Source organism: Pocillopora damicornis, chromosome 11 (genome assembly GCF_964200805.1).
Source record: "Pocillopora damicornis chromosome 11, jaPocDami1.2, whole genome shotgun sequence".
Classification (NCBI taxonomy): Eukaryota; Metazoa; Cnidaria; class Anthozoa; order Scleractinia; family Pocilloporidae; genus Pocillopora; species Pocillopora damicornis.
In genome coordinates, this window is record NC_142680.1 from 21,341,428 (window position 1) to 21,362,931 (window position 21,504).

The 21,504-nt window shown below is 37.9% G+C and overlaps 1 protein-coding gene and 2 pseudogenes across 3 annotated transcripts in view; 2 read left to right on the forward strand and 1 right to left on the reverse strand.

The window, feature by feature from the left end:
• Positions 1-1,753: 1,753 nt before the first annotated feature.
• LOC149038200 (uncharacterized) lies at positions 1,754-3,933 on the reverse strand (annotated as a pseudogene). Its single transcript, XR_016180839.1, has 2 exons — positions 3,908-3,933; positions 1,754-3,769 (listed from the first exon to the last, which is right to left on the reverse strand). The product of XR_016180839.1 is annotated as an uncharacterized LOC149038200 (transcript).
• A 281-nt stretch (positions 3,934-4,214) lies between these two features.
• On the forward strand, positions 4,215-14,390 carry LOC149038201 (uncharacterized; annotated as a pseudogene). The gene is made up of 15 exons (XR_016180800.1): positions 4,215-4,221; positions 4,364-4,608; positions 5,277-5,573; positions 5,893-5,988; positions 6,541-6,831; positions 7,042-7,115; positions 7,480-7,662; positions 8,345-8,518; positions 8,972-9,118; positions 9,500-9,583; positions 9,947-10,121; positions 10,245-10,305; positions 10,534-10,600; positions 10,756-10,833; positions 11,871-14,390. The product of XR_016180800.1 is annotated as an uncharacterized LOC149038201 (transcript).
• Positions 14,391-14,828: 438 nt separating this feature from the next.
• The window catches only part of LOC113684431 (uncharacterized), a 177,738-nt gene continuing 171,062 nt past the window's right edge, over positions 14,829-21,504 (forward strand). The window contains exons 1-8 of the mRNA XM_089187192.1: positions 14,829-15,114; positions 16,084-16,278; positions 16,416-16,702; positions 17,073-17,172; positions 17,406-17,696; positions 18,002-18,075; positions 18,439-18,621; positions 18,926-19,068. Coding sequence (XP_089043318.1) covers positions 14,959-15,114; positions 16,084-16,278; positions 16,416-16,702; positions 17,073-17,172; positions 17,406-17,696; positions 18,002-18,075; positions 18,439-18,621; positions 18,926-19,068 — 1,429 coding nt within the window. The 5' untranslated portion in view covers positions 14,829-14,958. The remainder of the gene's footprint in view (positions 15,115-16,083; positions 16,279-16,415; positions 16,703-17,072; positions 17,173-17,405; positions 17,697-18,001; positions 18,076-18,438; positions 18,622-18,925; positions 19,069-21,504) is intronic.

Below are 21,504 nucleotides of genomic sequence, written 5' to 3' on the forward strand. Positions count from 1 at the left end.
CAAATTGAATGTTCTTTATAGCTTTCCTCGACTTCAAATACACCCTATGCAGAACGAAAAGAGACTGGGAGCGATCAACTTGAAAACGAGGCTAGTTGGGCCTGGTAAATAAAAATGGCCGCCTGATGTGAAGGGCGCCAGTTTTTGAAAATGCCGCAAAATTGTTGTGTTCCAAACTGTACCAAAAAGAATTACAGAACCGAAAACGGGGAGAAAATTTCTTACTTGAAGTTATCGTCAAAAAACGTTGGCTCCATGCCATTCGTCGAGACGAAGGAAAAGCGTTTAGAGTCAACCAAAACACGAAGATCTGTTCTCGTCATTTTAAGCCCGAGGACTTGGTTAAGGCTATTGGAGGTCAGCGTGTTTATGTAAAGGCAGGGGTAATTTCATGTCGATTTTCGTGGTCCAAAGGTTCTCCGAAAAAGCGAGCACCTCCTGAATGTCGCAATCTTTCGTCTACAACAGAGTGTTCAAACAAGGAGTTGCAATCATCTCAAAGTCAAACAACTGCAGATGCAGCTGAAGCAACTTCTGAAACCTGTACTTCATCAGCAGCTTTTAGTTATCATGATGTGGAAAACAGCTTAAGTTCGTGTGAGGATCAAACAGAAGAAGTTAAAAAACTTGAAGGAATTCGAGGTTTTGAACTTGAAAATGCGAAGTTAAAGGCTGAAATAGAGGTATTAAGTATAGGTTTAGGTATTTTTCAGATACGCAATTTTACTACCGACGAGGACATTGCCTTTTATACGGGATTTCCTAATTTAGCAACATTTAATGTTGTGTTTGAATTTTTAAATACTGGATCGAAAGGGGAAAACATTAGGTACTGTTCATCAAAAGAAAGAACTGTCCAAAAGGAGTTTTACGATAGTGGAAACGAGGAACCAGAGGGATGTACAAGCATAGGTAGACGAAGAAGCTTAGAACCCAGAGAGGAGTTCTTCCTTGCTCTTTGCAGACTGAGAAGGGGATTTGCAGAAAAACATCTAGCTCACTTGTTTGGTATTTCGCAGTCGACAGAAAGCAGAACATTCCTTTCTTGGATAAATTAAATGTATTTAAAATTTGGTCAAGTATCTATATGGCCTAATAGGGAGGTTATAAGAGCTACAATGCCTGACAGCTTTAAAGAGAAATACTCTTGCACCCGTGTAATAATCAATTGTACAGAAATTAGATGCCAAATGCCTTCCAGCCTTCTGTTGAATTCCAAATTGTTCAGCTCCTATAAGAACCATGTAACTCTAAAAGGCTTAGTTGGAATTGCTCCCAGTGGAGCTATAACTTTTATCAGTCAGCTATATAGTGGAAGCATTTCCGATCGCGAAATTGTTGAACAAAGTGGTTTCCTGAAGTAAGAATTTGACAATGGTGACACCGTGATGGCCGATAAAGGTTTTACAATTGAAGACCTACTCCCACTAGGTGTAACCCTAAACATTCCCCCCTTTTTAGGGTCTAATAGCCAAATGACAGCAGAAGATGTTATCAAGACTCAAGAAATTGCTTCTATTAGAGTACACGTTGAACGAGCCATCAATAAAATCAAGAATTTTCACTTATGGGATAGTGTTGTACCCCTCACTTTGTTTGGGGTAGTAAACCAAATGTGGAGTGTCTGTGCCTTTTTATGTAACATTCAGGACCCTCTTATTTCCACTTAACACTGAGTTAGGCAGAGCTCTGAGGCACACTACAGAATTTCAGTCAATTTAATAAAAAACCTGCTTATCAGGTTAAACCTGCTTATCCACCTCAGGTCAAATATTCTCTAAACCAACTAAAACTAAGAATGTGATTCGCTTGCTTTCAGTCCCAAACACTTAAAAGATGTCAGCTTTTACATGTAGTTCTAAAGATCTTAAAATCAAAGAATAAAGAAAGCTATCTTATTATACAGACCATGTTGGTTGATACTCTGTTTTAAACATATCAAGTTAGGTATGAGACACAAAATTTCTCTGTACTCGTTCCAAGATTAGATTAGGGTAGTTAACCCTTCTAATGGTTACTGAACTCCACAGAAGCTGGTGCTATGAAATGTTCAAAATAGCTCTTCTTCAGGCCTTCATTCAATACGTCCCAGAATTGAGGATCAGATGTGATCCTCTCTATACACATGCCTTTGTTAGTATAGATAACAAAGTCACACTAACTTGCTCCTGTAATACCTAGTTGACCCTGTATCTGAAAGTAGTACTGGTGCCCCGTTTTTAGCCTCGGTTTTCCATTTACATTTTCTACATAAAAAGTATCATCGGCACATGCTTCTAAAGGACTCGCATGAAATTTAGAGTAGGGACATTTAACCTCTACCAGCCCAAAAGGCTTGCTACAGCCTCGGTCAATGACCTTGCCATCTGGTGATGCTGCTAAAAAGGGAGAGGCCATACTGACAACAAGGCCACTTTTCAACACTGAAACTGGGTTCCTTGTTGAAAACATATATTTTTCATATTCTCTTAAGGCTACAGGCTCACAGGTTTTCCCATGTGCAGTTTGTTTGGCAGTGAATGGTTTGGGATGAAGCAGATTATTTACTAGAGTGTTATGATTCCTTTGCCTTTTTACAATTGTGTGGAAATTAGATGATGTATACTAAAATTTCCTTTAAGCCTGCAATTCCTGTGAGGCTGCTTGTTCACTTGTTTTCTTCTCTATGGTATTAAGCTTTGCCTCATCAACAATCAAATGATCCAGGAGTGCTTCCTGGTTGCTGCTTAAATCATCTGGCTTTTCATACTGCTCAGATTGTTGCAAAGGGAATGGAGGATATACAGAAATAGCATTTTTGTTCATCATTACAGTCCACTCTAGGCACTGAGTCAATATTACAGAAAACTTGAAAATTAGACTCTGTGAACTGTAACTGGTAACTTGCATATGAGCCACTTGGACATTTTCCAAATTTTGTTTCCTGTAAGTTGGTACCACCAGTTGACATAATTTGAGACAAGGCAAACTTAGGGTTGATCTCTTGAAGCTTGCTTTTTAACAAAGCTTCATCAGATGCTTGTGTACCCAAATTTTTCCTAGCTTCATACAACAAGCACCTTACTCCACTATCAGGGTTATACTCTGTGTCTATATTCGACTTTCTTACCTCAAGTTCCATGACAGGTTGGGGCTTGATTTTATCTCCTCTTACAGGCCTGTGCCATAGTTGTAAACTTGAAGTGCATGCCTTAGCTTGTGTCATATCAGATTCATTTTCCAAGTCCTTAATATCTTGACAACAATACAAGCTGAACTTACAGAGTTTCATAATAACGGCAAGTACATGATTGCAAAAACCAACAGATCCTGCTACACATGTACACGAAGCATATTTAACAACTCCACTCACTAAACAAAGTGCAACTTGTAATTTGTGGGGTGGCTCATTTTTTTAAAGCTATGGTAACACAAGCATTTGAAATAGAAATATTGGTCATCACTTGCGCAAGTTAAGTCTTTCAGGTATTCATCATCAAGAAATGTTTTTGCCGTTTTCATGCTTGTTGGAACAGCATGGTTCTGTTTATTTCTGTCAAAGTTTTTTCCAGATTTAGAAATATGTAAATCCATCTCTGCCCTTGTGAATAATGGCATTTGTTGCAAACTTGTAGACCATCCGGCTGATGGAAATTTAACAGTACTTTCCTCAGGCATCGCATCACTTTGGGCGAGTTGTTCTTGTCTCGCCTTTCGACGCGTGTATATCAGATTTTTATCGGGATCCACAACATCTTTATCACGACCAGACGCAACATATTCAAGAACTCTTCAAAATGAAAAGTAGAAAAACTATTAATCATTACATTTTTGAAACATTTCATCGAGAAAAATAACTCCTAAATCTTTTGATCTCCATTTACAATATCAAAGTCTCCTTTAATTCTAAAAAGTATCACGAACGAACCTTTTCGACAATTGTGCCTTTGTTTTAACCCCTTTGCTAGATCGCCACGACATTTTAACCAAAAGCGAAGTTCATCTGTTTTAAGAGCAGTCGGATTTCTTCCCTGAAGCGATGCTCCGGGGATATCTTCCTCCGTAAGACCCTGAGGAAGACGGCTATTTCCAGAGCCATGAGCGGCCATATTTCTAACACGAGTAAACAAGGCCCAAGTAGCCTCGTTTTCAAGTTGATCGCTCCCAGTCTCTTTCCGTTCTGCATAGGGTGAATACTTTCGGAATTCAACGATTGGCGTCGGTGAGGTTCCGAAATGTCAGGTATTTTCAGATATCAGAACGAACTACGTGTATGTCGGAAATAAATGTGTCTGATCCTCATCGAAAACTAAGCTTTATTTTGGGGCAGGTGAGTACCTTAGAAGCTCAAAACGCCGATTTATAACCTCGGGATGTGTGTAAGTCAAATGGCCATTCAGCTCCAGGTTAGCGATCATCTTTTACGTTTAGGTCCATGAGAGGCAGAAAGAAGGGCAGATGTCATGGAACAGGGCAATGGATGAAGTTACTGTGGAAAGGCTGATCCAGAAATACAAAGATAATGGGGAACTGGACCGTGAGGATCCAGCACTGTCAATGTTAAAAGCTTGGCTAGCATCTAGAAAGTACAAAAGTAACCCTGATAAACTTCCAGGCCTTGAACAAGTGGTATGTTAGTTCTGTATTAAATAGCTGTCTTACATATTATTTCCTAAACGGATTTGTTGAATGGAGCTTGTATCATATATTCAGGAATGTATCCTTGCTCTTTACCTAGAGTCTAATCCTTATAGCTCTCTAAAGGAAGTATTTAAGTTTGGGAGAATTTTGTCTGGCCTTTGGTCATACATAAATGGCTGCTTGTAAGGGTAAATATAAGCGGTGCTGTCAACATCAAGAGATCATACAGTTTTTAATTATTATTATTATTATTATTGTTATTATTAATATTGTAACCATAACATTCTTTTAAGATAAATACAACCATTCAAGGCAAATGAAAACATGGAAGAGTAACAGCTCCCTGAAGTAACAGCAAAATTAAGGGTGTCAGAGAGCTGACATAATAATATTATACATAGTTATCTGTTAGGTTGTTATTGTTGTTGTTGTCTTTTGAGGCTTTGAACATAAATGATGTTTGGTCTTTTTGTACATCTTTGCAAGCTGTATGCCTAAAATCCCTGTTAAAATTTAACATCCGATGGGGTTCTGCAATGATTGTCAAAACATAGCAAACTACACATTTGTTTGAATAAATGACCTAATTTTGTTGTAACAATATGATAACTTTCTTTATCAAGTTGAATTAAGCACTTACCATTTCCTCTTTACAGATAAATTGTTATTTGGAGTTTCTTCTAGATATTGAAATGAACTTAGACAACCAATATGAGAAGTTCAGAGACAAAGAAGACAAAATCAAGAGGACATTAATGCATTATGCGGCAGAACTTGGTTTTTTAGATGTAGCAAAAACACTTGTAAAAAAGTGTCCTTTGCTCCTTGGTCTGAGGACAGCAGAACAGGTAGAACCTGAGAAAATCAGACGTTTGTTACCAGCTGAGTTGGCATTAGTGGCAGACAATGATGAGATGGCTGCTTACTTGATCAGAATGATGTGGCATGAAAGATAGAGTGACATCGGTTGGAAAAAAAGGGTTAGTCTAGATGTGTCGCTACTGTCACCCTGGATGGAATTCTTCATTCCATCATGGGATGTCTTCCTTTCTCCCTTTAGTAATGTGTCTTGCTTGAGAATACAGCACCTTGATCTCCCTAGGAATTGCATCTAGACCTCTCAACCTGAGCTCAAAAATGATAATAACCATCAAGTCAGCAGTGTGGAGGGGAGAGGGGTAATAAAACAATCAGAATATAAATTCTTAAAATAACCTATTAATTAGTTTCACATAAATTTTATTCTTTAATTTTATCCCAATTCTCTTTAGTGTGCAAAGGTTATTTTCTTGGAAACCTGATGATATGAGAAAACCTCAGCCATCTTTCTTCAATTTACATGCCATTATTGAGAATCCCAAAATGAAGGTAAGAAGATACTTATAAAGACAACTAGTGCATTGATAAATTCAAAGCCACAAAGTGACTGGCATTTGATTCAAAGGCCTTCCCAGAGGTGGAGAATTTCAAGTTTGCATGGGTGGGGTGGGGTGGGGTGGGGTGGGGAATTTAATCCGAGTTGATCTGTGCATAACAGATTACTTGAAGGGTTAACCCTTTAAGCCCCAATAGTGACCAGCATCTAATTTCTCCTAACAATATAACTGCCTGATCAAATGTACAGGTAATGAGAATGAATGCGATGATCACCAATGATGAAATGTCTTGATGTTTGAACAAATTTTCTCAATCAGTAAAATAAGAAACATATGGAGAAACAGTGACGAGAATATACATGTTGATATTGGGGCTTAAAGGGTTAAGAAGATGTGTGCTGAATTGAAGTGCATTCATTATTATCTCCATGACCTTGAAGCTACTATCTTGATGTCCTGACACACAGAACATAGAGATTCAATAGAACCTTCTCGTTTGGTTCATATTGATACAAAAGATGATTGTTTTTCATTGCATTTTCAGAAAACAGTAGTGGCTTTATTGGACCAAATGGTGATTCCCCATTGGCCTTATCTACCACAACGCAAAGACACCTATGACACAGATGAAGAGGAAGAAGGAATTGAAGGAGCCTGGAGTACAATTACTGATGATCCCTTGAGCTATCATTTTTATTATCACATTTTAGATGGTGATGAAGGAGGAAGACCTCCAAAGATTATAGAGTCAGTGGAAGATAAACAGATCGATAACAAGTACTTTAGCCTCAAGGACAAATCATGCTTACACTTGATTGCAAAGAGCAAACATATGGTAGGGTAACAAACTGATGCCAAAGGTATTAATCATATTTCTCCATATTCTTGGATTTATAAAAAAAGGGGGGCTGTCGCAGTCTGTTTCAAACTGCTTGTCAGACTCTAACAGTTCAATACTTAAAATAGCTAAGAAAATTAGACAACTTGTACTAGCTTGCACTGTAACAAATTTCTTACAAAAAATATTTCTTACTCTCAATTTCAGGAGGCTTTGCAGCATCCTGTGGTCAGGATGTTGATTAAAACAAAATGGAACAGTTATGGATTTGTATTTCTCTGGTAAATTTGTTTGATGATTTTATGAGGTTAAAGTAATATAACTTACAGGTCAAGGCAGACCAGAGAATGTTCTTAAAGGGGGAAAAGCTGGTATCCCATTGCAAACTATCTGAGTTGTTGATTACTTTCTCTCAGAGAGATTAAGAGCTGGGGTCAATTAGCTTCTATAAAAAAATTATGAATAAATTACTTGTTTAAATTTATGAGGTTTAATCTTTAGAACAAAAACATCAAGAGGCAATTTTTATCTCGAGGAGTAGTAAATATAAAAGAGAATTGGAAAGGCTTCACCACTTGAAACTTTCATCAGGATGATACAGTCAACATAATTATGTACGAATTTAACCTTGCTTGCTTTCCACAGCCTTCAAGCGGCATTCTATGTCATCTTCTTGCTCTTCTTGTCGTATTCTCTAATACATGGCTCGACAAGAACGGATCCAACTCATTACAAGGGTGTGACGGATTTCTTGCATGGATTTTGTGAGGTTGTCACTCTTGCTATGGCTGTCTTTTATATCTGTGAGGAATTCAATCAGATGAGAGTGTAAGCGACACTTGTTCTTAATCAGACGAGCGCCTCACAAGTAAAAGCTCAATTTGCATTGGGAATCATTACCCCTTGGTGAAAACGGAATTTAAATCTTGTTTAAATACGTCCTGTTTTTGCAAAGTGGTTCATTTTAGCTTCAAACAGATTTAAGATGATAAAACCATGCAATTGTAGATCAGTTTCTACGTCACATTTTAGCATTTCTAAGCGTTCAAACAATACTCACAGTGACAAGATAGAATCTGTTCTCCGTACACGTTTCGTAAAATATATTGTTATGCCATGTGACCAGGCCTGCCACATGATGCAGTTTGGCCATTGTTCATATAATTTGAACATTTGTCAACTGTTTTCCCTGTTGGAAATCCAATGACACTTATGAATTTAACTCTGAAGAACAAGGAAACTAGTCAACATAAACTCCTCTATTGATCGACTCTCCATTTACGGCAGTAATATTTTAAGAGTCCAGAAAGTCTGATGATAGGGTAAACGCAATAGGGAACGGCCTGGGATGAGGAAGGGAAGGGATTGGCTGGTGGAGGACCGAGCCTTTCAGCCCTGATTGGTCACACCTGAAAAAGTAAAAAGGCCACTGAATTAATCGCGTTATTATTAAGAGAGTCACATATATGAATACACAAGAACAAACTTTATTTTGTCTGGTTTTTATCAGAGATGGGAGCACCTACTTCACAGATTGGATGACCCTGTTTGATTGGTTAGGCCTGCTGCTGATCCTGTGCATAATACCTTTACGGTACACTCACAGCAAGTTACAGTGGAGGGTGGCTTCCTTAGCCTTCCTTTTCAACTTCTTGAGGATATTTAAGTTTTCCTGCGTGACAAGGTAACCTTCGCACCCGTTGTAACCGTCGTAAAAGTAAAGACTACGGAGATAACACTTTGGAATAAGTTGCTTACATTGGTAATGAGTCAATTTATAAATCTAACACAGATTTCAGACTTAAGGCCTAGGCGTCGGTTCTGCCGATTTTAGATTCTCATAGAGAAAACTGAGAAAATTTGAATCCAGTTTTGAGAGCTTTTTTTTAAAGTCCAATAGTTCGCGCTGCACTTTGTTTACAGTCCAAAAGAAAATTGGAAGCAAACTCAGCGTAACTGTGACACGCGCGACGGTCCAATGATTCGCCCACGATTGAGCATTTACAGATACTATTTGACACGTTTCTTTCAATTTCTCAGAATTTTAAATTGCTTTTTGCTTTGTTTTTTCTCCTTTCTGTTGATTGATTTAAATTTGCGTTTTCAAAACGTCTAACCACCCTCGCATCTTTTCCAGGACTACAGGGTTATACACTAAAACCTTGGCGAAAATCATTTTACACGATGTCACCAAATCTATGACTGTTTTCTTTGTCATCTTCCTCTCCTTCTGTGGTGCAATAGCTTTATCTCTCCGTTACTCCACTGAAAACCACCACTTTAGGTGTGTATTGATCTCTCCTTCATGAAGCTTTGTTTTATTCTGAAAAAGTTTCTAGCGGGGATTTTGCTAATTGGTTTGTTTAAGGAACAATGCCAGTGTTAGTTGGCAGTTTTAAGATCAAAACTATTTGGTTTGGTTGACCGAGAAATTTGCAATATTTACATTTCAAAATTACAATGAGAATTATTTGAATCAAGGAAATTTGAGCTTCCAAAACGGCATGGTCTTCATTGAGCCCCAGTTAAGTGCTGAAAAATGTATCATTTAAATTTGCGATGATTTTTGTATTTATATTTTTCTTAGCTTGGCCTACCACGTCACGAAACAATCATGTCTTCTAGTCTGCTTTCTTTAAATATATTACGCATATTATTATTTTAGGAACCTTGAAGACGTGTTTATCAGCGGATTTCGTGCATTGACTGAACAACAACCTATGGCGGTAGAAGATTACTCAGCATTCAAGTAAGTGTGACTGACAAGGAGAAATTATTTTTAGCAATTTTGGTTATCTAGATTATTTAGTGATATCTACCACTTGGACGTTGCAATTATAGGCACAAAATATACGAACACGTCTCAACAAATCAGTTTATATTATCCGTCGTAGTTTCGAACGAGAGTGGCTAATGGTGCTTCTCCATCACGAAAAGCAATTGTAAGCTTGCCCTCAGTCGTTGTACTCCAGTCAAGTAATCAGCTGCAGACCTCCTTTCACGCAGGCATCTTCTTAAGAGAGCAATATTTCTGTAGCTGGGATTATAATCGTGAAGGTGGCTCTGTTTTGGAAAGTTTGCAATTTTTTAATCCCAGTGGTGTATCTTGCAGCTGGCTTTCAATTCTGCTGATGATGGCTTACATGGGAACAGTGACTGTGATTCTCCTCAATATTCTCATTGCACAGATGAGTACGACATACACACAGGTCAAGAAAGTCGCTCGTCTGGAATATGATGTGGATCGTATTTTACAGCTCACTCGCATGGAGAGATTTCCTTTTCTGGTATGAACGCATTCGTCGCTAATGAATGTGCGGCGTCTATGAGGGAGATAAAGAACCGGCAGGGGAAGGAGGAGGTTGTGAATATTAGCATTCCTCGTTTTATATATTTCTTTTCTTATGCAGAACTTGCGGGTGAAGTATTACAAAGAAGGAGATTGGATCAGTGAAATGAAACTCGCGCAAGGTATGAGTGAATAATTTTACTGGGACTGCTTCCAGCTCCATTGTTATATGCAGCAGTATGAGAAAACAGTTTTTTTTTGTTGTTGTAATCTTGTTGCTTATTTGTAACTTTCTGAAAGAGGTGAGATGAAGGAGACCTTTTACTCAATTAAACAGAGAAAATATACTTTGTCTTCCTATGCCTTAGCAGCTGCAAGGCGCTTCAAATGTGATCTTGGTTTATTTGTAGAGCTTCTTGAATTCAGTGAGGATCGCAGCCCTTGGGAGTCGGTGGAAGAAAAACTTGCTGCAATCCGGTAACTATCATTCCTTATCATATTCCCTCTCTTTCATTAACTTTTTCTCCCATCAACAACTGACGGGCTTTCGAAACTGAGACACACTTACATGCACTCATCTTCTTCTGTGTCAGTGGCCATGTTTCACATCTTTTGTTGTGATTTTTGCTCAGAGATATGATGAGGAAGATGGTGAAACAGATGAGGCCTGGAAGCGGATGAATGGAGCTCTATCTGCCTTCATGACTATGGTGGGATTACTTCCTTAGTCTCCTTTTTTATGCGATGATTTCTTTGTCATTTAACTCGCAATTTTCATACGACAGCATTGACGCTATACGATTGCTGAGCCAATCAGATCTAAAAGCCTAGGGCAGTATAAAATGCGTTCAAGCCATCGATTGATTGTAAATAAAGGCTAAGTAAACAACAAAAGGAAAACGCCACCGAGCTTTCGTAAAACTGTTTGAAACTGCTTCATTTTGTAACAGACACTCTTGACAGTAAACCTTAGGGTGATTAACATAATGTGTTCGAAAAATGAAGGTCACCTTTGAGTAAGTTTTTTCACAGAAAGTATTTGTTTTTTCTTTGTTTTATATAGCCAAAATGCTTGTTCCCCATAAATATCTACGAGACGTGACGGTTAACTACGATATGTTTAGTTCAGTGAGTTCTTTTACTTATCGTTTTACCACGTATCCTTTAATTCAAGAGTGTGGTATACATTTAACAGAACCTAAGTCAAATCAACCGGAACGGTAGCGGGTTGAACTATTACGGGAGAGACCTCTTAATGCGATCAGGGGATAAGGATTCCGTAAATGCTTCCCTTTCTCACTATGTAGAGCGCAATTCGAACGGGGTTCGTAAAATCAACAGATCATTTATCATAGTAACATTGAGAACAAAGGAAAATAGCTAAAACAGTCAAAAGAACTCAGGTAAAACAAGCAACTGCTATAAGAGCGGCTACATCAATCTACTTCGTGGCCATCCTTTGAGGTGTCACGTAACGCATTTTAATGAAGCCTCTTTTGGGTGAAGTGTTGTGTTACATTTCAAAGAACGATTGAGAAGGATTCGTGACTACTGGAGGACGTGGGTACCCGAGTCACGATTGGTTTCAGTCTGGAATCTGGTAAAGTTGGTTTAGATGATGGCGCGACGATTGTGTGCCCATTGCAAACTTTAGCAAGAGCAACGAATTCTGGAGACTGCTGTACATTTTTTGACATTCAGGTAGACATATTTCTGTTCAGTTTTCCAACCATGTTTCTTTTTCCAGGGACATGATGAGAAAGATGGTCAAACAGTAAGCCTGGACAAGAATAAGAAGGGTGTCTGTGTGCATTACATTGATAGAGAGAGATACCAAGCCACTTTATTCGGCCTTTGTAATCAGTTGTTTTTATACGACAATGTTGAACGTTAACTGCCTTTGAGGGGAAAAGATAGCGATGGTTATAATAAGTATTTCAGTAGATTACTTGCAAAGCTGCAATCAGGCTGTTATGTTACAAAACAAGCATTGAGAACAAAGTGTGTGGCTGAAAGTTGAAGGAAAAAAAAACCGAAAATGGGTGTGACAGACAGTTGATTGCAATAAAAAATAACCTAAGTCCGTAGGAAAACCGAGCCGACTAAAGCAGCTGAATTCAAGAGGAGATACCGGCAACGAATAATAAATGCAAGGCGGTATGATACTCGAACGTGGTAAAGGTCTCATTGAGCCCTCGTAGGAAATATTCCATGGCTACGTCACTAACTATCGTCTTCTGGTCCACATGTTTCAGCAATCAACAGTTTTTCAAATGTTTTTGAAAAAAAAATTTGAAAAAAAGTGAAGGAAAGTGACATATTACTTTGACAAAAACTTTGTAAATAAAACAGCACTTTTAAAATAGTAAATTGATGGCACACATGTAATGTTGATCAATGATTTCCGTTTCTCAATTGTATTTCTTATACACTCGCACTAATATTAATATCAAAATCCAAAGTGTTGTCCGTAGTTTGAATGTAGATCGCATCGGTTGGCATTCCGTTCCACCCAATAGGAGAATTTACACACCTCTTATAATTCATCTTTACATAGTTACGTTTTGATAAACTGTCGAAAATAATAATATCTAGATCACATCGGTTGGCATTCCGTTCCACCCAATAGGACAATTTATACACCTCTTATAATTCATCTTTACATAGTTACATATTGATAAACTGTTGAAAATAATAATATCTAGTTTTCTATATTTTTCTGGTCGCACGCTACATGACAATTAAATATCTAATTTACGATATGCAGCCCAGAAATTTTGATGTACGGGTCAATCACTGGAAATCAAAGTTATTGTTCAACGTTTTTAAACTTGCTCGTAACTTATGAAACAGTACATTTTCTACATCATAAAGGAATCTCCCAGCAATATTTTTCTCATGGAATACTCAAGCTGGTACAGCAAAGGACTTTCAACAATTTTTACTCCTTGCAAATTAAAAATTCTCTTTTCATCAAGATCATCCGGGATCCAATCATCATCGGCTCTTTCCGTCGTCAAGTATACAATTATCAGTTTGTCATTAAATTCTTTGTTACCTGTGAACATCTCGTGTATAACCTTCCCGTCAAAAGTAAGGAAATCGTCGTCCGCTTCTTGCTGTCTTCCTCTGATGAGGGACGAAGCATGGCGTGATCCGACCAAAACGATGCAGTCCCCTCGGCATTGAAGTTCACTCTTGAAATCCCCTTTCTCTGCTTAAATTTCGGTGATAGCCCTTAAATCTGTTAAGTTTCGAAGCCTAACCTGCAAATAATCTTTTAGTTTCCTGGCTTTTATCTTGTCGCTTTCAGTATACAGGAACATAACGTATTTCATTTTTGACTACTCGAATTCGTCTGCGGGGTATAAGTGAGTCGAATAACACCGTCCACGGATGCTTGTTGGTGATGCTGAATGATATGTGACGAGCAGACTAGCTCAAATCCGTCAATATTGAAAGAAGCTCGAGGGCATTCAACCACGGAAAGATGAAATATATACTATCCACAGATGTGTGAAAATGTCAAGTGTTGCACGCTAAGGAGAAAGAATTCGGCTTTGGAAAATTGTGTTGCACTTCTGAGTGTGCATATCTACACAAATATATATACAAAAAACAAGCGCGGAGAATCATATCGTTGTACCCTTAGGTGTTTGGAACTGTGACGAAATGACACTCTGCACGAATCATCTCTGACATAATTGCAAAAGCGCGCTTTAACATGCTATGCACAATCAGAGCAAGATGGAATGTGTTTAATTAGAACCCATAGTTGGCAGTCGGTAATACTACTCTTGTATTTTCGCAGTCCTCTGATTCTATGGTTTGTAAAGTTTGACGCCAGCGAATTTGTACTTCAATGAAAGAACGCATTTGTAGTTAGAGACTTTTCTGAGATGATCAATTTGGGCGCGGTAGAGCTTTTTAACCATTCTCTTTAAGATAAGATTGGACACTGTATTGTTTCATTCCAGGGAAACATAGGCCTGTTTTTGTACTTATGTCACTCTCAGCTTCACTATTCAGTCGATTGGAATTGGTCGACAAATGTCAGTAACAATTTGTCATGGAGCTCACATTTATTGGGTTCCCATGAGAAATTTCAATGGCACCAGGCTATGTGTAATGCTAATTGATTTTTAGACCAAATAAATATTTATGTTGGGCACCTAGAGCGATTAAATTAGTTTGCATTTTGATGAGTACTTCAAGACAATTTAATCAACCGGTACCAGATGAAAATCATTAGATTATTATTTTTCAATCGTCAGGCATAGTTTTCCCACGTTGAATTTAGAGTAATTTTCGATTAAGCGTCGAGATTAATCCGGGATCGCATTGATTTTGCCTCATTTTGCTTTGTCATTGGTTAAGGAAAGTATCTATCTACTGGAGTTTCTCTATCCCATCTGATATCGCTGACTGCGAGGGCCACGTGGATGATATCCCTGATTTGCGCTGAGGAAATGTCACTGAAATCTACTTTAAAGCTCTTTAATCCTTTGGTTGATTCCTTAGTCGTTGCTCAGATTAGTGTAACTGATAGCAAAATAGATAAACATAATTGAGGAAGCCTCCGTATTGTTATTCCGTCAGAGGACTCATGTTGGGTTGTTATATGAGTCTTGGCGGCCCACGAGGGATTTCTCTGGGCGCTGGCCAAGAGGACTGCAGTGCTAACAATGCCCGCGATTGATCTCCTAAACCTAGTTAACTTATTGCCTTATTAGATGACTTGGGAATAAAGTCATCCTCCTTGGCCAGGATTGCTAGGGAACACGAGAACCTCAAGTAAAAATAATTAAAGAAGAAGGTGCATACGCAGAAAGTAGATGAAGCTGGTGATATATGGTTCAGAAATGGAAAAAAGAGAGCAGGAGTTGTTGGAGCACAACGGAAAATACAATAACGACAAACTGGAACCTCAGTTTGATATTCACCAAGATAGTGTCTTGGAAGATGAATATGATGGAGAGTTCTGGCTTAAAGTAAGCTGACTTAAGTGTTTGATAATAACCTTTGCCAGTCTTGATCGCGGATTCATTAGCCGAAGCTTCGCCAACGTTGAAGTTTTGTAGAGACTGAACGAGTTTTTGTCGCTTGAATGAAGAAAATCGGCAAATGAATTCAATGACAATGAATTACACTTCGTTTAAAATATCGAGGAAAATGAATTTTTATCGCCATTCTATGAGCCCGAAATAAGGGGTATAAAAGTTTGGCCTTGTAAGCGAGCCGTCTAGCCCACATCGATTACCCGTATTAAACGAAAACACGTCTGCTTGTGTCCAACAAAGCTAGAGAAATCAAAATGGAAATAGTTGATTTTGCTTCAAAGGGCCTGATTACGTTAGATGGGCTGGCCTGGTTTCCCGGGCTCTCCCGGAATCAGTGTAATTAGGCCCTAAGTTTAATGGGTTCTGTTTTCTAAAATTAAATTAAGGCAAGTAGGATACGAATGCACAGTCTTGATGTTCTTTTGTTACTGTATTTATTTTTGTACAACGCTAGTGCTTGTAAATTTTTCAAAATATTCAAAATGTCATATAATGATGGTAATTTTGATAAAACTGCAGTATGTGAGTTGGAAAGGTGTAAAAGATAATACTATGCTTGTAATTTATTAAATGTCTGTATTTGATGTAACTTACATGTAAGATGTTGATGTAATTATCAAGCAATACATGTCTGCTTGGAAGGTTTATTTGGATCCAACATTGTAACCAGCTCCTAGTTGGCTTGTTAGCTCAGTTGGTAGAGTACTGTACCGGTAGCACAGAGGTCATGGGCCCAAATCCCATGAGGGCCTGAATTTTAACTACTAGCTCAGTAGTTTTCTTAGCTGTGAGGATCGCATACATCTCACAAGTCTGTTTGTTATTTCATACTACTTGTATGACTATCGTAGTATGCACAAGTGAGTCTCAAATTTTAGTAAGGACATGTTTTGTCTTCAGGTTGCTTCAAAACAGAGGAATGGATTGTCATGGAGCAGAGCCATGGATGTAGTTACTGTCGAAACAATGATCCAGAATTTCAAGGAAAGAGGGGAATTGGAGGATAAAGATCCTGTACTTTTGATGTTTAAACAATGGCCACAGTCTAAAAAATACCAAGATAACTTTGGTAAACTTCCAGGCCTTGAACAAAAGGTACGTTTTAAGTTATGTGTAGATCAATGGACAATTAACATATTTTTTAATGTAAATCAGGCAGACAATTTGTACCAGCAAATTACAGTATACCAGGGTAATTACTAACATGTTGAATGCTGAAATGATTCTTGCAGACAAATCGACTTTTGGAGATTATGTTAGAGAGTGAGCTGAACTCCAGCAATGAATACCAGACATTCAGAGATGAAGAAGACAACACCAGGAGAACATTGCTCCACTACGCTGCAGAACTGGGGCACTTATATGTCACCAAAACTCTTGCCAAGAAATGTCCAGGGCTTTTAATTTTAAAGACAGAACAAACTAAGGAAAAAAGATCCATGCTACCAGTTGAGTTGGCTTTAGAAGCAGAAAATGATGAAGTGGCTGCATACTTGGTTAGGATGATGTGGTATGAAAGGTACAATAATTGATGAAACATAGAAGTCTAGCTAACTTTAATCATTTAAGGGGGTAAGTTTGTAAAAAAACTGTGATACTGCATTGGTTGGAGAGTAGAACAAGATAATTTGGTTTTATCAAATAAGTTGATAATGTAAATTGGCCATCAGAAAGAGTTTCAAAGCTGATGTTTTCAAGCCTAAGCCCTTAACCCATCAGAGCTCATGAAGGAATTGTGGGTTTTGTGTGTGTAATTTCTCCATTCGCTGGGATAACGGGCTAATGCTTGAAAAAAGTAACTCACTCCTATATAATTGTTGTCTCCCATCAGTTAAAATTAGGTAAGCGCACTACACTTTTCATTCAGTTGTTATTTTTGCTGTTAATAGAGTCCAGGGATTATTTTATTGGAGACCTGAAGTTAATGTAAGAAATCCTCAGCCATCTCTCTTCAGTTTCAAATCCATTATTGAGAATCCTAAAATGAAGGTGAGCATTTAAAAGTTGTATTTATCAACTGCAAGATGCATGACTGGGTCACATAAAAAATACTCATTGATTTACGTCAAATCTTAAACACAATTTAGCATGTACTCTATATAAGCCATGCAGATCATTGAGGAAGACAACATTGTAACAGTTGTATTATTGTACATTTTGAAAATGTATTGTGTTACTGCATTACGGAATTTATAGTTGCCATTTGTATGTGATTACCACAGGAGACAGTAGTAGCTGTACTAGACCAGATGATGAATCCCCACTGGCCACACCTTCCAAAACGTAAGGATAGCTATGAAAATGAAAAAGAGAAGGAGGTAATTGAGGGTGCTTGGCGTACAATCACAGATGATCCTTTGGACTATCATTTTTATTATCATATTTTGGATGCTGATGAAGGAGGACGGCCCCCAAAAATCATGATGCCAGGAGGATATGAACAGACAGAAAACAAAGATTTCAACTGGAGGGACAATTCTTGTTTACATGTCATTGCAAAAAGCAGAAATATGGTAAGTTTAAAATTTTCAGAAAAGTAATTCTGTGTATAGTTACTCTATCCTCATTCCTATGTTTGGAGAAATGCATGCAAAAGTTATCCACAATATTTTATTCTTTAGTTTGATTTATCAAGGGTTTGGAGCAACACCTTTAGGTTTGTAGGCTGATTAGCCTAAATGGGGCTTTTACTGATCTTTACCAGCTTATCTAGTTGAAAATTTTTGGCTGGTACAGGGAACACAATTTCTTGCTGTTCCAGTAGTATAACACTCATATCCTTGCTTAGACATTCCTTTTTGGTTTCGTGATTTTTCAGGAGGCCCTCCAACATCCTGTGGTCAGAATGCTGGTGAGAACAAAATGGAAAAGTTATGGACACTTCTTTCTCAGGTGCATGTAAACCCAGAGGAAATACAAAATAGGTTACCAAATATTTTAATTCATTGGCTTTAAATAAAAAAAAAGATGACTTAGTTGCTGCAAGCTGATGGCAGTGTATTGGAGCAAAAGAAGGGTTTAGAGTGCATTTAAAGAGAAGAAATAGAGACTGAGGTTAGGGCAAGAATTCCTGGAGGATGTCTTTTGAATGTTCCAATCCATCTGCTAAATAATAGATTTTTTAGATGCCTTGATATGGCCTTTAGATCTGTTACTTTTGAGAGCTGAAATGAAGCACAAATGAAGCATTATCAAATATATTTATAATGTAAAATTTATTTACACTAACTAGTAATGTTGCTTTTTATTACACAGCCTTCAAGCAGCATTGTATGTGATCTTCTTGCTGTGTTTGTCATATTCTCTGCTGAGTGCTTCCACAACAGTAGACCCCACCCAATATGGGGGTGAAGCAGACGTAATGCGTGGATTTTGTGAGACTTTCACCCTTATTATGGTGGTGTTTTACATATGTGAAGAAATTAATCAAATGAGATTGTAAGTAAGAAATTCTAGTGAGTATGAAATCAGGTTAGCACACCATTTTTCGCCAAAGCCCAGGAAATTTTACCATTTGCAAGTGTTCATGTAGGTTGATATAGATTAGGGAAGACTTGGTAGTAGTTTAGAGGTGGAATTAATTACTACACAACCAACTTTGAGCGTTTGCCCTTTGTCAGATTGAGTCAGGTGATGGAATTGTTAGGTCATGGTAAGGTATGGTAAGGTTAAAAACATAAGAATGAATTAATTGAATGAAAAGTGTTCTTTGTAAACTTTTAATCTGTCTGATTTCCCTTAGAGAGGGGAAGTTGTACTTCACAGAATGGATGACCCTGTTTGACTGGTCAGGCCTGTTGCTGATCCTGTGTATTATACCCTCACGGTACACACAAAGTAAAGCTCAGTGGCTTGTGGCATCTTTAGCTTTCTTGTTCAACTTCCTAAGGATCTTAAGTTTTCTTGCTTGACAAGGTAAACTGCATCATAAACTACGTTTGATAGGTTTGAGAGAATGTCAGCAAATTAGAACAAGAAAATCATATCTGTGAAACTTACTCACACAGTTGGCTTAGGTTTGGATTTTGGTTAACAAGCCTAATTTATAATTAGGGCAGCCCCACCATCTTGGCACCTTCATGATGGAAATTTGGAAATTTTTAAAACGTCTCAACGAAAAAAAAGTACAGAATAGAAAGATTAAAAAAAGCGTCCAAGGAGAGGAGACAGACGGGAGAAATGGAATTAAAAGAATAAAGAAGATTGGAAATTTGGTTAAAAAAGCCAAATGCTTTACATGGAGCCGACGCATGGCAACGTGTCGACCCCCCCTGAAATTTTATTAGAAGACTGTTGAAAACTGTTATATTCTTATTTAGTATAATTCGAACATCATTATGTATCACAAAACTTGTGTCCTTAATGTAATAGAACCGTGTATATTTTTTTCAGGACAACCGGATTATACACAAAAACCTTGGCTAAGATCATTTTGCACGATGTGACAAGATCCATGGCGGTTTTTGTTGTTATCTTTTTCTCCTTCTGTGGTGGTTTGTCTTTATCGCTCTGTTACTCCGATGAAAACCAACAGTTTAGGTTTGTCTTAATCTTGCTTGCTTAAATGCTACTGAATAAATGTGTTGAATTATTTGGTTGGCTGATGTTTACTCTGCACTATCTGCGAATTTTAGTTGGATGAAATGTATATGATAACACCTGAAGTGATATGAAATTTCTGTTAATGTGTTGCAGATCAGTCTATGTGTTACAGTCCATGCTAAATCCGTTTTTCTTTTTTTTACATTAGTGACTTCGGAGATGTGTTATTGAGTGGCTTTCGTGCGCTCTCTGAACAAAGACCAATTGCTTACGATTATTCAAATTTCAAGTGAGTTGATTTTTCTCTAAAAGGTCGAATATGTTTTTACTCCGTTTACTTGTTCAGATCTCTTTACCTTAAGATGAGTTTATTACCACTAAGATAATAGGTGAAACTAACCACGTAAGAGCATTTGATTTATTCCTTGCAGCTGGCTCTCCATTCTGTTAATGATGGCCTACATGGGGATCGTGATAGTGATTCTACTTAACATTCTCATTGCACAAATGAGTACGACCTACACACAGGCCAAGAAAGTCGCCCGTCTGGAATATGATGTGGATCGTATTCTACAACTCACCCGCATGGAGAGATTTCCTTTTCTGGTAAATGAATATTCTTCGCTAATGGAATTGTAGCATTTTATCATTAAGCGTGCACCGGTATACGTGATTGACGCTAAGTGGCAGCGTGCATTAGCGCCATACGTGACTGTGAGCGTGAGGAGAAGAACGTACCGTTAGGGTAGGAGGGGGCTTAGGTATAGTTGTATTCTTCTGCAATTGAGGGGTGGCCTCATAGACTTAATTACTTTTACATCTTTTCTTTATGCAGAATCTGCGCGTGAAGTATTACAAAGAGGGAGACTGGATCAGTGAAATGAAACTCGCCCAAGGTCGACGTGAAGTATTTAACCAGGACTACTTTCACGATAATGTTTATGCGTAGCAATCGGGAAAAACAGTTTTTTTTTAGTCTTGTATCCTATTTGTACTTCTCTGAACGAAGGGAGATGAAGAAGACCTTTGGCTCAGTTGATACTCAGTTATAATAAAAAAGGAGTAATCTTTCTCATGCCTTAACAGCTGTAAGGTTCTTTATCTTCCTAAATGTGATCTTGGTTTGTTTGTATATCTTCTTGAATTCAGTGAAGATCGCAGCCCTTGGGAGTCGGTGGAAGAGAAACTTACTGCGATTCGGTAACAATTAATTGCTTTATCGTATTTCCTATCTTTCCTGCTATCGGCCTAATTTTTGAACTCGTTCTCTCATTACTGGACTTTCGAAAAGATCGACTTCCTTGTATTCATCCTTCTTTGTTTCAGCAGTCATATTTCACACCTTCTGCTTTATTTTCTTGTACAGGGATACGATGAGGAAGATGGTGAAACAGATGAGGCCTGGAATCGGATGAATGGAGCTTTGTGTGCCCCAGTCCCCTTTTTATGCGCCGATTTCTTTAGTCATTTAACTCGTAATTTTCATACGACAACGTTGACGCCATGAGATTGGTTAAAGGCTCTATGCCTTATCTGCTTCTTTTCTTGTTTGTTTTCTGTGCTATATTCGTAAGAAAACAAAAGAAAGGCTAATGAAAACAAAATGAGTGGACGTAAAGGGACCAGTCAGTTCTAAAAGCCAAGCGTAATACAATATGCGTTTAAGCAAATCGATTGGTCGTAAATAAACGTTTAGTACACACAAAAAAAGAAAACACCACTGAGCTTTCTTAAAACTGTTTGAAAAGCTTCATTTTGTATCCGACACTCTTGACAGTA